Here is a 17,526-nt window from a genome sequence, read left to right as displayed (position 1 = left end):
AAGAGATGTTTTTAAGAGCTGATATGTAAAGAAAGCCATATACTATTCCTCAGGCATTAAGCTAATTTTTTTTCTTTTGAGACCTGGTTTCTAGTGTAGGTAGCCCTGGCTGTCCTAAAACTCACTCTGTACCATGCTGGGCTTGAACTCAAGAGATCCATCCATCTGTCTCTCTTTCCCCTCTGCTGGGATTAAAGGCGGTGCCACCACTACCTCACACTGGAGGCTTTTATTTTTAATTTATTAATTATTAATTTATGCATACCAATTGAAACCTCCCTTTCTCCTTTCTTCCTAGTCCTTCCCTCTCACCTCCCCTGAAAAACTATTCTGAAAAAGACATTTTTTTGGCCTATGGCATGTGCATATGCAGAATCAAACAATAGATAAAATAGAAAAAAATTAAAAAGATGTTTGGAAATATATTTATGTCTTTTCAAAAATGTCATATTTGTTCAAGGTTCTTATATCTTGATTTTTTTTTTTTTCTCCTGTTTCTCTATGTAACAAGTTCTGGCTGTTCTGGACTGACATTGTAGACTAGGCTGGCCTCAGACTCACAGATAATCTGCTTACCTCTGCTTCCTAAATTCTGGGACTAAAGGTGTGTGCCACCATGCCTGGGGCCATATTCTATATGCTGATATGTTCGTTCATTGTAAATACATCTACACTTCCTGTCTCATAACTGATGACATTTTTAGTGCATCCTGAGTGCTAGTCACTGAGCTTTGTTTTACAGTATTAGCACAGTTAATATTCTATGCCATTTGTAGTTTAGAGAAGCGTGAAACACATTTTTTTTTCTTTTTTTTCGGGGCTGGGGACCGCAAGGACCCAGGACCTTGCGCCTCCTAGGCAAGCGCTCTACCACTGAGCCAAATCCCCAACCCCCAAAATGTGTAGTGCAGGCTGGCATCGAACTCGTGATCCTCCTGCCTCTGCCTCCTTCAGCAAATCCTACCGGCATGCGCCACCACAACCGGCCACATTTTTTTAATAGTAGCATACCAATCTTAGAAGTAGTAGAATACAAACTATTACTTTAAATTTGTTTTTCCTTGTTTGCTGTATGTGCATGGGTGTTTTTGTAAGGTACATGTGCATTGCTGTGAGGGCCAGAGGTTAATCTTGATTATTGTTCCTCAAGCATTGTCTATCTTAATCTTTGAGACAAGGTTTTCTCATTTGCCTAGAGCTCACTAAGTAGCCCTGGGGGTCTATCTCTGCCTCCTCAGTTCTGGTGTTATGAGTGTGTGTACCATACTTGGTTTGCTTTTAAAAGAAAACAAAACAAACCAAAAAAAAAAAAATGTGAGTTCTGGGGATTGAACTCAAATCCTTCCTTATGCTTGTGCAGCCAAATAGTTAACGGCTGAGCCATCTTCCAGCTCCATTCTTTTTTTAACTGACAAACAAAAATAATATGCTTTTATCTCGGAGAACATGTTGATTAGAAATATGTATATAGGGCTGGAGAGATGGCTCAGCGGTTAAGAGCACTGACTGCTCTTCTAGAGGTCTTGAGTTCAATTCCCAGCAACCACATGGTGGCTCACAACCATCTGTAATGGGATCTAATGCCCTCTTCTGGTGTGTCTGAAGACAGCAATAGTGTACTCATATACATTAAAAAAAAAAAAAAGAAATATGTATATATTGTAGAATGGCTAAATCAAGCTAATCATACATCATAGCATATATTATATACTCTCTTGCTGGTTTTAAGACTACATATATTGTTTATAGAAAGCAGACAGTCTTACTTGCAAACAGTTCCTCTCAGCAAATTTGCTGCTTCATCAACATCTGAGACAGGTCTCTTACTTCAGAGCTCAGGATGCTCTTAAATTCATGGCAACCTCCTGTTTGAGTTGTCCAGGTGTTGGGGTTATAGGCATGAACTACCATGTGTTTATGATAGTATCATAAACTTGGGCAAACTGGGAAAGTAAAACTATTTCTTTGATAATAGATTTCAATGTCTTTAAATACCTATTTGATTATTCTCTATATATTTTATTTTTAAGATTCTTGGATCTCCCAGTCAGCATCATTTCCTCGTAACCAGAAACAACAAGGAGTGGATTCTTTATCACCAGTGGCCTCACTTCCTAAACAGAATTTCCAGCCCTCAAACCAACAACCCACTAAACCAGTTAAAGTCACTTGTGCAAACTGCAAAAAACCTCTACAGAAGGGGCAGACAGCTTATCAACGAAAAGGATCAGCTCACCTCTTTTGTTCAACCACCTGCCTTTCTTCTTTCTCTCATAAACCCGCTCCAAAGAAACTCTGTGTTATGTGTAAAAAGTAAGATTAATCTTTCACACAATTCCATGTCATCGAATATTGATCATAAAAGTTTTTAGAGATTTTTTTTGGTGATGAATTTATGTTCTAAAAATCGGTAAGCTGCTTTGAATCTTTGAAGTCCACGTTTAAGTGGCTTATGGATAGGGCTTCCTATTTGTAGGCGTGTCTAGGTCCTTGTAATTATTTTGACTGTCATCTCCAATGGATTCATTAAATTTGAAAAAATGTGATTATTTACAATTTTATATTTTTTGTTTTTATAGCACCAGGCTAGTCTAGAGCCTCCCCTCAGAGGTGCTCTACTACTAAATTCACTATTAAACATAAGAATATAGCTTAGGGGTTGGGGATTTAGCTCAGTGGTAGAGCGCTTGCCTAGCAAACGCAAGGCCCTGGGTTTGGTCCCCAGCTCCGAAAAAAAGAAAAAGAAAAAAAAAAAAAAAGAATATAGCTTAGTGTTAGACAGTTATATCTTTATGTTTATGATACAGAATGTATATATGGCACATTTTCTATTGTAATAAGCCACGTTTTACAGTATCTTTGGAATGTTGTTTTCAGTGGGTAAAGCTTTGGGTTTGTTTTGAATATTATCAAAGGCTTATAGCTTCATGACTCAGGTACCTTTTTTCTTTAGTCTTGGAAATACAGTTTCTGTCCTTTTTTGGAACTGTTCTCACTGATTACAAACAAATACAGATGATATACAGGGTTAAGTCAGATGAATTTTCTACTCTCTTGGAGCAGCCCAAGTCTGGAGCTGATTTTAGCCAATAGACCCCTGGGAAGGGCTTAATGCTTTATTTTTGTAGTAAATCTAAGCATAGAAACAATTGTTCTATAGTGTTTAGATTGTTTTACAGTACCTTAAATACTGTAATAGAGAGTTTAGAAATGTAGTTATTTCAAAGAAATGTCAATACTATTATTATTTAGATTTTTTTGGGGGGTTGGTTCTTTGAGAGTCATCTTGTTATGTAGTCCAGGCTATCTTAGAACTTTATGTAAGTCATTCTGGCTGCAAACTTGTGGCAGTCCCACTACCTCTCCCAAGTGCTGGGATTGCAGGTTCATCCCCTCTCTTCTATTTATTTATGTTTGCTCATTCATTCATTCATTCATTCATTCATTCATTCATTCATTCATTCATTCATTCATTCATTCATGTCCAAACATGATCTCATGTAATTTAGATTGGCGGTACACTGAGACCTTGAACTCTACGATCCTTCTGAGTATTAGATTACTGGAAAAGTAAAACAATTTTTTTGATAATAGATTTCAATGTCTTTTTAAACCTCTACCTTCTAAGTATTCAGATTATAGGTATGAGCCACCATGCCTGGCAAGTGGTGCATCTAAGTAGATTATTTTATGTAGTTTCTCTTGATGTTAAATTCCATTATCTAGTCATCTCATGTGTACCTATTAATCAACCAAGGAGGGGAATTGAACAGGCATTGTCAATTTAAATAATTAGTCTTTTATTCCATGTTATTATAGAAATTTTACTTTAATGTTTCCAATAGCCGAAAGCCTTGTTAGTGTATTGAAGATAAATTATTAGTGACAGGATCAAATATTTTGACTTTTAATCTTTTTGTTCCTAAGAGTTTATATTTTATACTAAAAGTGATTTTCTGGATCTAAAAATGGTGTTTGATTTCCATAATTCAATCTGTGGTTAAACCTACCAGTTCTAGCCTTTACTTTTGGGTTCTTAAGAAATGGAACTTTAAGTTGTACCTCTTGTTTTTCAGAGATATAACTACAATGAAAGGAACCATTGTTGCTCAAGTGGACTCGAGTGAGTCCTTCCAAGAATTTTGTAGTACATCTTGTTTGTCTCTCTATGAGGACAAGCAGAGTCCTGCTAAAGGAGCTCTAAATAAATCAAGATGCACAATCTGTGGTAAATTGACTGAGGTTTGTACTTCTGTACTTTTCACTTTCTCATATGAGAGATCAGTGCAGATTTGAACAGTTTTCCTGTGCTCTGAATTGATGTGTGTGTCCTCAGAATGCCGATATATAAGGCTAGGATCATATGATTCTAGTCTTCCAAGGAAGCTGACTCAGGAAAAAATGACCTTGTTCATTTAGTCACAGAAAAAAAGTCAGAGTATTATGATTGCATTTCCTTTTTTTATTGGCCTAATAATATGTTTATTTGTACAAATAGTCCAGTATACCTGAAAGACAAGTACTTGTAGCCAGAGAGAAGTGGAAGCATTTTCAGAGACTCACATCATTAGTTAGGATCTTAAAGCGGTGTATATATACATACCTTATTTGAACTGACTGTAGTACCAGTGCAGTGTATTTTGTCATTTCTTTTGTTGTCTAAAGATTTTAAAGCATAGTGGCTTTTCTGTCATTTTATCTTTAAAGAGGTTTATAGTGATAATTACTATGGTCATTCATTTTTTTTCAGTGCCATGCATGTGTGCATATATTCTTTCATACATGAACAGTTCAGTGACATGAAATGTATTTCAATTTTTTTTTTTTCTTTTGCTCAAATTAGCCTTCTTGGGCTGTAGTGCCTTTGTTGCTGTTGAAGCACCTTTTTAGCTACTTGAAAACAGATAAACTTGTTTGTTTTTCTTTTAGATTCGCCATGAAGTTAGTTTTAAAAACATGACTCATAAGCTGTGCAGTGACCACTGCTTTAACAGATACAGAATGGCCAATGGTCTGATAATGAATTGCTGTGAACAGTGTGGAGAATATTTGCCCAGTAAAGGTGCTGGAAATAATGTTTTGGTGATTGATGGTCAGCAGAAAAGATTTTGCTGTCAGAGTTGTGTCAGTGAATACAAACAGGTAATTTATGTGCTAAAAAACAAACCAGGTATTTTTTTTGGTGGATTTGGTAGCATTGTAAGTATTGCTAATGTAGGAGGGTTTACTTAGATTTATCTTGGAATCCCATTTAATTTTGATTGTCTTCATATGAAGAGGGCCTACCTCAAATGAATTAGGAAAAAAAAATATATGTATATATATATATACACACACACACACACACACACACATATATAGTTGGAAATCAGCTAGTAATTATACATATAATAGTAAATGCTACTAGTGCAGTCTTGAATTTTCTTTGGGGTATAAGATGAGCTTTAGTTTAGCTGCTGTTTTGTTTTCTCCTTGACTCTTATGCATTATTTGTAAGTAGTACTTTTCAGTTTATAGTTTTTTGTTCCGTATTCCTTTTGAAAAATAAGGAAATAGCTAACTTCATTGTTAAGGTTCTTTAGTTTTAAACAGAAGGTATATTAATATATGTATGTATTGTTCTATATGTCTCTTAACTCATTTCATATCAAAATCTGGATAGCTCCTTCTCATTCTTTATGGTAGCATAGGGGCTGGAGAGAGACTGCTCTTCCGGAGGTTCCAAGTTTAATTCCCAGTAACCACACGGCAGCTTATAGCTGTCTGCAGCTCTAGTTCCAGGGAATCTGACACCTTCAAACACTATACACATAAAAATAATTATTTAAAAAAATAACTGAGCCTTTATGGTAGCATAGTCTATTTTATCATAATTTTATGAATCCATTATTAAAAAATTAAATTGAAACATATAGATTAGTATTAGTTCTTTAGAACTGCTGTATACCATATACTGTAGATTCTGACGTAAACAATAGTGATTGGCATCTCTTAGTTCTGGAGAGTGAAGTCCAAGTATTGGTCTCTGCTGCTGGCTCTTACCTACTTCCTGCTTCCTATAGCTGTTTCTTTTTGCCTTGTTAGTATATGACATTTCCCTCTTCTCAAAAAAGGAAATCAGTCCTATTGACTAATACCCTACCCTCATGACCCTCTTTAACCTTAATTGCCTCTGAAAGATCCCATCTTCATATAACAATTACATTGGAGGTTTCAAAGTAGGAATTGGGTTGAAGGGAGCACACGGTTCAGTCTACAATTATAAAAGCAAAGATACTCTCACTACATTGTCTTTTATTTATTCTGTATTGTGACAGAACCTCTTTTGTAGCCCAGGCTGTCCTTGAACTTGAACTGCTGCCTTAGCCTCCCCAGTACTGTGTAGGCATACGTCACCATTCCCGCACTGCTTATTGCATTTTTATCTTTTCTCTGCATGCTTGTAGGTTATTTGTATTCAGTATGTTTGTGTGCTGGAAGCACAGTATGTATAATGGAGTGCCTCTGTCTCTTCTCACTCCATGCTCAGTTCCATGCTAAGAACCTTAATTAGCCATAGCAGGAGTGTTAACCAATAAATCAAGATGTCTTCCTGTAATTCCTTCTATGATGCTGGGAGATTGACTATAGGATAGTCAATACAAGCCTGTATTGTAGTAGCTTTGTTGTTGATTGGCACTTAAGCTATGACCCGTCTTTTGCTCTTATAAAATAGTTAGTGAATGATGAATAACAGAGTATTCTGTTTCTCCCATAGTTGGGGATAATAGGTATCTATCTATAATCTCAGTAGTTGGGAGGTTAAAGCAGGAGGGTTGCTTATCTGAGGACTATCCATAGTAAGACACACCTCAAAAATAATTTGATGCTGGCTTTAGAATCATGTGGTCCAGGTTGACATAGGGCTCTACCCATTATTAAGTATGTTCCCTGTTGAAATTACTTGTGTGCCTTTTCTGTTTTTATTGTTTGCAGTAGGGAAAATGCTGACCTTTGTGCAAGAGCAAATGCGTACCTTATATTCTTGGGAACCTGCTTCCCTGCTTTGCTATTGCGTCTTTCTTGCCTATGTTTTCGTTTGCTTTGTTTTTGGTACTAAGTAAGTCAGGAAACAGTTTTGTTTGGCTACCCTCAATTCAGTTCTTGATTGTTTGGATATTTTGGGCCCATTCTAATTTTATATGAATATGAGAAGCTGCTTTTCAAGTTCGCAGAAATAGAACTTTGATATAGTGGCATAGAATCTACATCTTGACAGTATTAGGCCTTGTATTTATAAACGTGTGTTTGCATTTACTTAGGTCTGTGTCTTGAGCAGTCTCAGTTTTCACTGTGCAGGCCTTCATTGATTATTATCCCTCCATGTTCATCTTGGACTTATTAGTTGGCACATTTATCTCCTTTGTGATGAGTTACTGTCCTTTGTGATCCTCAGCTTTGCCGAGAGATTCATTACCTCTAATGTCTGCAAGCGTCTTGGGGTTTTTCTGTAGTTTTAGTCATTCCATGTATCTGGAATTAGAGTTTTACTTATTTTCTAATATGGATGGATGCCTTATATGGTTTTTCTTTACCGATTGCCGTTGGCAGAACTTAATGTGTCATGTCTAATGGAATGATGAAAATGACCCCAGAGGGAGCTTGTTTTTCACCAGTTGGTAGCTCCTGTAGCTTAAGTGTATTGGGTTTTTTTATTATAAAAGATTCTGTTGGAGTCAGCTTAATGCTGTTTCTGTTCCTTTGAGATAATTAAAAAATTTTTATTTAGCAGGTAGATTGATTTCCTCTTTATAGGGATAAAGCCCATTTGATCTTTACTACACATTTTTTTTAAAGATGTATTTAATTTAATTTATATGAGTACACTGTCACTGTCTTCAGACACACCAGAAGAGGGCGTCGGATCCCATTGTAGATGGTTGTGAGCCACCATGTGGTTGCTGGGACTTGAACTCAGGACCTCTTAACTACTGAGCCATCTCTCCAGCCCTTTATTACACATTTCTAACTAAGTTCTTGCCTACTCTGATTTTCTTCTGCTGTTATATATGTTTTGTTGTGAGGGTAATGCTGGTGGGTGGAAAGGTGGGTTAAAATGTTTCCTCCACTTTTTAGAAGAAGAGATTGAGATCCCTGTTGTTTATGGAGTTTAGCAGTAAAACTGTCTATTCTTGGGCTTTGATGAAAACTTGCATTAGTCTTGAAGTAGAGTCTTGTTATGTTCTCTGGGCTGGCCTCAGACTCCTGTTTGTAGGATTACAGCTGTGTGTCATCATGCCAGTGGCGGGGAGTTTTCATGGATTAAGTCTCTTTACTTAATAGGAGTTTTTGTGTCTGTTTTGGGAAATTCTAGGTTGAACTTGTTTTGTACAACTTTTCATACCACTTTCTTGTACTCCTTTTTTCCCAAAACTATTAATGTCATTTATGTATAGTGTTTTTTCTCTCCATTTTGGTGTATGTATATATGTGTGTATATGTGTATACATGTTTGGATATGGGTTCAAGTGTGCATGTGTGTAAGCCATAAGTCAACCTAGGGTGTCTTTGTTTAGGTGTTGTCCACCTGGTATATATGTCTATACCTATGTTTTGAAATATGATGTCTTATTGACATGGAGCTCACCAAATTTTCTAGGTTGCTTGACCAGTGAGCAAGACCAGGGGAACTACTATGCTCTGTTACAAGTGTACCCAGCTTTTTATTGATTCATTTTTAATGTGGGTATTAGGGGTGGAACTCAATCTATCAGGTTTCTGTATGGAGGAGTTTACTGCTTGAGTAATTTCCCCAGCCTTTGTGTATTTTGTTAATGTAGCAAAAGGATCTTGTTTGTTTGTTTGTTTTATATTTCCCCCTCTTTCTGTACCTAGGGCCTCACATATGCTAAGCAGATGCTTTGCCACTGAGTTGTGGCCTCATCTCTCTTCTTTCTATATTTCCTTTTCTTTGTTTTTGTGTGTGTGTGTGTGTGTGTGTGTGTGTGTGTGTGTGTGTGTATGTTAGTAGCAGGGTATGGTATGAGCGGTTGTGGATGCAGGCGTGTTTACAGGTATATATATGTATGGAGGCCACAGGTCACTCTTGAGTGTCATTCTTCTGTCATCCTGGTTTTTGAGGTAATGCATTGCCCTGAGATCAGTGGCTCACAATTAAGTTAGACTGACTGGCCCAAGAACATCCATGTTTCCATCTCTCCAGCACTGTAATATAAATGCTTGCCACTATGCTTGGCTTTTTAGTGGGATGCTAGGGAGTATTCTTTTGTCCTCATAATTGTTGAAAACACTTTTTAAATATTAACTTACTTAACAATTTTATGTATATGATGTTTTACCTGTATGTATGGGTGTGCACAACACATTCTTCTGGTACCCACAGAGGCTGTAGCCTCTGAAAGAGCAGCTTGTGCTCTATTTATTCATCTCCCCAACCTCCCAGACTCAATGCACGCATGCATTCAAATGAGACAGGTTCCCAGGTTTGCTTGGAATTTACTGTGTAGTCCAGAATGGCCTAAAACTCATAGCAACCTATCTGTTTTAGTCTCAGTAGCTGATATTATAGGTTTGTTACCTACAGGTCTGGCCTTTATCTTTTTGAATAATCAACTTCTGTTGATTTTTTTTTTTTTAAATTTTACTATTTTTTTTCTTTTTTCTGTTGTCAAGTTATAGTAGTGATTTGCTGGAGCTCAGTAGTAGAATATTTACTGCTTGCCTGTGTAAGAAAAGCCTTTGCTTCAATCTCCAACCCTTCCCCCCAGGGTTTCTCTGTGTATCCCTCGCTGTCGTAGAACTCACTCTGTAGATCTGCTTGTCTCTGCTTCCTGAGTGCTGGGACTAATGGTGTGTACCACCACACAGCCAGGTTTGTTCTTTCTTTGCATGTTTGTTTTTCCTTTTTAAAAGGGAAGTTGGAGTATTGATTTGAGATTTAATTTATAAATGACAAGTTCTTGTTAAGGAGCCAGATTGTCTCAAATGGGTATTTTCCTGTCTCATCCCGTCCCCTGCTCCATGGCTAGCAGCTGTGGTTTGTAAGAAAAGCCTTTGCTTCAGTCTCCAACCCTCTCTCCCCCTTATTTTCCTTTGTATCCCAGGCTGAGTATGAGCTTGTGTGTAGGTGAAGATGACTTTGGAAGGCTGGTTCTCCTATATCTACCCTCAGGTGGTACAGTTGTAGACAGGCACTAACACAGTGGATTTGTGTGGTTCTGGGACTTCACTATGGTCTTCATTGCACATACATTGCACTGAGATACATTGCCAACCTCTGTTGTTTTTGTTGTTTGTTTTTTAGTGTTTGAGATGCCTAATTGGCCTTGTTGCTGCTAGTTACTGGTTTGACTGACTTAGGTGAGACCACTTTAGTAGGATTTGGGTTAAGAGTAGTTGTTGTTGGTGGGGTGGAAGATTTGGTCTTTAACATAATAGTGTCTAGATTGGGGTTCTTAGGAAAGGTATCTTCTACAGAAAAGTGAGATGGGAATCTAGTCTCTTTGCTTTTGCTTGTGGATGGGACTAGAGGAGAGGGGTTGAATGTTTTGTCTTTCTATGCTGTGGTTGTAGTGTAGTTGTGTTTTTTCTGTAAATGTTCTTTATTTTTTTCTAATTTCAAGATTTCTTTCTTGTCTTTAATTTTACCAAATTGTTGGTGTATCTTGTTTCTTTTCTCCTGGATGGAGGGGAAGTTACTCTACAGTTTACTCAACTCCTAGCTGTAGGTCTAGCCTTCTGCCTAATGTTAGGCATCTCCAGGCAGTATTTTTTGGGGAAACTTAACCTGTCTAGCTCTGTCTTTTCGTCTAACGCTCCAGAGATTCATAGATAGGAAATAGTACAATTTCTTATTGTCTTACAATTCTCTGACCTTTTAGCATTCTTTTCTTCCTGGCACCTCTCAGAGGAACCCATCTCTTTTTTTTTTTTTGGAGCTGGGGACCGAACCCAGGGCCTTGCGCTTGCTAGGCAAGCGCTCTACCACTGAGCTAAATCCCCAACCCCTAGCATTCTTTTCTTCTCTGTATTATTTCTTTGTTTTTTGAGATAGCCTTGGCGCAGCTTGAACTCCGCAGAGATCACCTGCCTTAGCTTCTAAATGGTTAGGATCAAGGCTGTGCACCACCACACCTGGCTTTGTGTCTTGTTTGTAAACTGAGAGCTTGTACTTTATTCTTAAACATATTGTAATTATACTGAAGCATTATTATGATAGCTGTTTATGAAATCTTAGCTAGATAGTTCTAACGTAGTTTTAGGTGTGCTTTTGGTGATAAGGATTGCTCTTTTTAGCTGAAGTGTCGAGTTCCTAGTCTAGGGGACTTTTTTCTGTTTTACCTAGTTTTCTTGGTGTACTCAAGTGTTCACTGCATGTCTTGGAACCCATGGTGATTCTCCTTTTCCTTCAGCCTTTCAAGCGGAACTTCATGTTAGTTAGGCATGCACCCACCCTATCACTGAGTGCCACAGCCATGTCATTATTAAGTAAAATTAGTAAGTAAAAAGCTTGAAATGCTTTTATGTTCTTTAAGCTATTATTTTCATACTGTCATAAATAAGTAGGTAGGAGTTCATGCAGGCCCTTTCATTGATCTCAAGACGCAAGCAGACAGGTTGGAGACCACAACAAAATATGTTCTAGTCCATACAGTATCTCCATACAGCTTAGGGCTAAAATTACATGATCCTTTTTTGGTCTTTCCCTCTTTAGCTTTGTCCTTCTGATGTTGTCCTTTGGGGTTTTTTTCTTCTTATTTTATTTATTTATTTTTTAGGGTTTCTTTGTGTAGCATTGGCTGACCTGGAACTCACTCTGTAGACCGGTCTGGTCTTGAATTTACAGAGATCCACCTGACTCTGTCTCCTGAGTGCTAGGCTTAAAGGTCAGCATGGTGGCTGAATTTTTTTTTTTTTTTTTTTTTTTTTTTTTTTTTTTTTTTGGTTCTTTTTTTTCGGAGCTGGGGACCGAACCCAGGGCCTTGTGCTTCCTAGGCAAGCACTCTACCACTGAGCTAAATCCCCAACCCCCGGTGGCTGAATTTTAATCTATGTCCTCATGGCTAAGTTTCTGGAATTCTCATTTTTTTTTTTAATAGTGCTGTAGATCATAGTAGTGTATACAGTGTGATGCTTAATTGCTTTTCAGTAGCTTTTGACTTTTTTAGCATATTTCACTTTTATAACATATAAGAGATTTAATTTTACTTACTTACTTTGAACTTATATTTTAGGGTGAGGATATATATTTTATCTATTAGAGGCTATCTTAAGTGCTTTAAAATCATTTTCAAAACAACATATTTTGTAGTAATGCAAATTTAATTATTTAGATTTAAGATTTTATTATAGTTTACTTTAACGATCTTTGAATATGCTAGGTTATCTAAGAGGAACAATTAATTTTTCTTTTTTAAAGGAGAAATAAATGTGGTTTAGTACTACAGGACTGATCTCAGCTAATCGGGAAGTTGATGTAGGAAGATCCCAAATTTTAGGCTAGTCTGAGCTAGACAGTGAGTTTAAAGGAAGCCTGAGAGCAATATAGTAAGAGCATCTCAAAACTCAGAAGTAAGGGGTTGGGGATTTAGCTCAGGGGTAGAGCGCTTGCCTAGGAAGCGCAAGGCCCTGGGTTCAGTCCCCAGCTCCAAAAAAAAGAACCAAAAAAAAAAAAAAAAACCTCAGAAGTACAGGGGCTGGTGTGATGGCCTCACATGCATACAAGAGTGATGATCTAAGGCAAGCAAGGTAGCATGCTGTCTGTAATTCCATTGCCCCTACATCAGGATGGGAGATAGAGATAGGACATCCTGGAAGCCCAGGGTCCAGATTTCTGTCATACTTGACAATCAGGAGAGCTGTCTTAAATAAGGAAAAGTCAGAAGTGATTCCCAAGGCTGTCTCCTGATTCCACACGTTCTACATGTGATTAAAAACATCAAAAGGGCAGGCTGGATATGCTGGTGCACTGTTGTTTTTTTTAACAAAATCTTTGTAAAAACACCAGTCAATTTTACTAATGAAGACTGGGGTGCCAGATGCTGGGGTGAAAGCCCGCTAGTTCAGAGAGGCAGAGAAAGCACCCTTCCTCCTCAGCCTTTGGTCAGAAGCAGTCCCATCAGGCTATCTCAAAAAAAAAAAACAAAAAACAAAAAACAAACAAACCAAAAAAAAAAAAACTTCTACAAACTCAGTGTCTGTCCCTTCTACTTCCCATGTGTCTCTCTATCCACCTCCTGACTCCCTCTTACTCTCTATGTTTGTTCTTAATAATCCTGTGTTCGTTTCCTGTCAACTGGTTGCTTGCTCCACCTCTTGACTTATGGTTGACTTTAATATCTATAACAGTACACACTTCTAATCTCAACACTCAGGTGTTAGAGGCAGGACACGATCTCTGAATTTGAGATTAGTTCATTCTGAATACCAACTTGTAGTCCAGCCAGGGCTAGCTATGTAGTGAGACCCTGCCTGAAAAAAAAAAAAGAAAGGGAAAAGGAAAAAAAAAAAAAAAAGGAACCAAAACCAAAACAAAAGGCCAAAGGTCCAAATTCTACAATTAAGATATATTTTAATATATCTTGCCAGGATGCTGGCTCATGTTTTTAGTTTCAGCAAGTCAGACAGATCTCCATGAGTTTGAGGCCTGTCTGGTCTACATAATGTAGCATGTGTTGTTGGTGTTGGTGTTGTTGTTGCTGGTCTACATAAAGTAGAGTGTGTGTGTGTGTGTGTTGTTGTTGTTGTTGTTGTTGTTGTTGGTGGTGGTGGTGTTCATAGATCGTTTGCTTTTCAGGCTGTTATTCTTTATGTACTTATAAAGTCTTTCTGAATGTTTTAGGTAGGTAGCCATCCAAGCTTCCTGAAGGAAGTTCGAGATCACATGCAGGATTCTTTCTTAATGCAGCCTGAGGTGAGCAGAAACGTTGGTGAGATCGAAGATCTATTTAAAAAATTTACACACACACACACACACACACACACACACACACACACACGACCTACAGATACTGTATCTGTGTATGTGTGCCATGGTGGGTGTGTCAAGGTCAGAGGACAACTTGTGGGAATTCGTTATCTCCTTATACTATGTGAGTCTGTGGTGTCAAATGTATATGAAAAATCACATCCAGTTTGAAGCATCAAAATGTATTTTTAGCATAATAGTTGTATAAATATATTAAAATTTGTTTTCTTAAATTATATGAGATGATGAGTGTTTTTGTTATCTCTAAAAGAGATTTTTCAATTCCACTAAGTTTTACATGCCTTTTGTCAGAAAATACTTGTGTTTTTGTATTGTTTACCCAGATGCGTAATCCCCTCTGATGTCTCTGACTTCATGCAGCACCGCTGCTTTCATGTCTGTGCTCTCACAGATGCACATATTGGTTCTTACCAGATGCTTCCTCGAGATACCCACAGTCAGACAGCCATTGTTCTATTGGTGCAGCTCCCTCCATTAGTTTGTTTTCCAAGCTGGAGTTTCTAGAACTTCATTTTTTAATTCAACTTAGTAACATTTCTGGGCTTCAGAAACTGCAGCCCACCTGCAGGCACTGAGATTTAGTAGCTCTGCTGTTCGCTTGGCTCTTGTTTCTTTGAGAATCAGTCTTGAGCATAGGGCCACAATCACTGCACACATAAAAACGGTAGTCCTAACCAGATCTCAACTCCATTTTAGAAAATCAGAGTTTTTTTGAAGGAGAGTTAGATGATGACAATTGGTCTGTTAATACCTAATCTAGTTAACAGTACAATGATATGAAATTGGTTCTAGTTGAACTGTATGTGTGGTATGTGTGTTTATAAATTATCTTTTTATGTTCAAATTTTAGAAGTACGGAAAACTGACAACTTGTACTGGTTGCCGAACACAGTGCAGGTTTTTTGATATGACTCAGTGCATAGGTCCTAATGGATATATGGAGCCATATTGTTCAACTGCTTGTATGAACAGTCACAAGACAAAATATGCAAAATCACAAAGTAAGTTTCAGATATTTGGAAAGTTTAAAGACTTTAATGACATAATTATTTATTAAAGGTAACTGATCTTATTTTTATTTAGTTTTAACTGTTTTTTGTTTTCCCTAACTAACTTTGATGATTTCCACACTTGTTGATTTTTAAAAGTAGTGACATTTTTTCTGTATCTGAAATTTTTACCCAAAACTCTTATTACACCCAAAAATATCTAATCCATATTTTTATGTATCCTTGTATGTTTTAGGTAATTTGACAGGTGTTTATTTTTTTTTAATGGCAATACTTTTCTATTAAGTATCTATTTTTATTTTATGTGTCTGGGTGTTTTGCCCAAATGTATCTGTGCACCTTTGTGCATGTAGTGCCCATAGACGTCAGAAGAGGGTGAAGGATCATCTGGAAATGGAGTTACAGGTGGTTTTAGCTGTCTGTGGGTGCTGGGAACTGAACTTTGGTCCTTTGAAAGAGCTCTTACTGCTCAGCCATCTCTAAACTCCTGACAGCATTTTTTAAAGATGGAAATAATCTTGAATAACTTAAGTTACAAATAATAGAATAATTTATAAGAGACCCATTTTTAAAAATTAGTTGCCATTTGTAGAAAGCCTTCTTTTTTACTTTATAAAGAAATGAGGTATATATCTTTTCTCTTATAGGTTTGGGAATTATTTGCCATTTTTGTAAGCGAAACTCTTTACCTCAATACCAAGCCACGATGCCTGATGGAAAACTGTATAATTTTTGCAATTCTAGTTGTGTGGCTAAATTTCAGGTTGGTTATTTCCTTTTCCCTACCCCATGAATACACCAAGATAACAGTCAGTGTAATAGGCTTTCTCTGTTCTGTTACTTTTAATTTGTTAAGTGCCTAATGCGAGGTTTGAGATTACAGCCTGAATCACAGAAGGCTGGCTGTACTTTTGTACAGATTTGATTGATTTTTAAATTATTACTATGATACAGATCTTGAAGGAAGAAAATGAATTTTAGTATGGGTTAATTCGGTGCTTTTCTTGTTAGTTTGAGTAGCTGTGCTCTATGATAAATGAGTGAAAGTGTCTTCAGCCTGAAAATATTAAGAATATATGCTTTTCAAATTAGAAATGAACCTTGTCAAAAGGGGATTAGGCTTCTGAGAGTAGATCTCAAGTTAGTGTGTGACCCATTTCAGGGAGACAGTATTGATGCGGTAAATATTTTGGAACTGTCATAGTTCTTCAGAGTTGGAGTATGGATAATCTCAGAGGATACTGTTAAAGGTAGTGTTGAGACTTAGTTTGGTTGATCGCTCGGAGGGAATAGTATAGAGGGACTCAAGCATTTGTTAGGTAGTACTAGTAGGTTTACCTATTGTATGTGAAAATTTCAGGGTATTGCCCAAAGGTTCAAACCAGTGCATAAAGTCATGCTTGATGAGTTAATTCATCCAACAGTTCTACTTTATTCCAGGTACTGTGCTCTATGTCAATTTATTTAAACTGAAACTATAGTCTTAAATATGCTACAGTGGTTACTACAACAGTTACTACTATTTAAATTGAGGTTTTAAACTCAGATGAATGATTGTTGTTTTCTTGAGTTATATCCTCATTGAAGGTGGATGATAAAGTTAGTTAAGTTTTTGTTTTATTCAAATGTTTAACACTATAAGTTAGGCTAGTCTAGAACTGGAAGTACATATCCCTGTTTCACACTTGAAGTGCTGGGATTGCAGGTTTGAGTCACTTTGACCAGCCTAGCTACTTTCACCATTTACTTGAAATTCATGTTGGCTCTGGTTTGATGAGACTGTACATGTACATTAAAATTTTCTTTTCTTCTGGTTTTTTGAGGTAGGGTTTTTCTGTGTAACAGAGTCCTGGCTGTCCTGGACTCACGCCTTGTGCTCATAGTGAAAGCCTGCCTCTTCCTCCTGAGTGCTGTGATCAAAGGTGTGCACCACTGTGCCTGGCTACATTAAATATTTTTAAGTAACAATTTTGAATAGCATAGCACATTTAGGTGTGTGTGTGTGTGTGTGTGTGTGTGTGTGTGTGTGTGTGTGTGTGTGTGTGCGCGAGAGAGAGAGAGAGAGAGAGAGAGAGAGAGAGAATGAATATGTGTAGAGAGAATGAATATGTGTGTTACCAATTTTATGTAGTCTCATTTATATATAAATAAGACTAAGCTGACAAATAGGCAGTATTTTTATCTCTCAAGCTGTATAACTTGAACTTTATATCTGTATTAGATAGTTTCCTTTTAAAAGCAACATAATAGGACTGGAGAGATGGCTCAGCAGTTAAGAACACAGACTGCTCTTCCAGAAGACCTGGGTTCAATTCCTAGCACTCACATGGCAGCTCACAGATGTCTGAAACTCCATTTCCAGGGCATCTGGCACCCTTACATGCATGCATTCAAAACACCAGCATGCATAAAAATGATAATAGTCTTCTTTATCTTTTGAAGCTACTATAACAAGATAGCTCATAAGCAAAGGTTGCTGTAAGTTCACAGTTTTAGAAGTTAAAAAATCCAACATGGCTCTTGCAGTTT

General features: G+C 37.2%; 1 protein-coding gene across 1 annotated transcript in view; it reads left to right on the top strand.

The window, feature by feature from the left end:
- The window catches only part of Zmym2 (zinc finger MYM-type containing 2), a 73,905-nt gene that overhangs the window by 20,645 nt on the left and 35,734 nt on the right, over positions 1-17,526 (top strand). Inside the window, 8 exon segments of the mRNA XM_032917999.1 lie at positions 2,031-2,313; positions 4,077-4,103; positions 4,105-4,145; positions 4,148-4,242; positions 4,930-5,142; positions 13,841-13,912; positions 14,838-14,988; positions 15,645-15,760. Coding sequence (XP_032773890.1) covers positions 2,031-2,313; positions 4,077-4,103; positions 4,105-4,145; positions 4,148-4,242; positions 4,930-5,142; positions 13,841-13,912; positions 14,838-14,988; positions 15,645-15,760 — 998 coding nt within the window.

The sequence above is a fragment of the Rattus rattus genome, chromosome 12 (genome assembly GCF_011064425.1).
Source record: "Rattus rattus isolate New Zealand chromosome 12, Rrattus_CSIRO_v1, whole genome shotgun sequence".
NCBI classification, from domain to species: Eukaryota; Metazoa; Chordata; class Mammalia; order Rodentia; family Muridae; genus Rattus; species Rattus rattus.
Note: the sequence above shows the minus strand (reverse complement) of the source record. Positions and strands in the feature narration are given on the sequence as shown.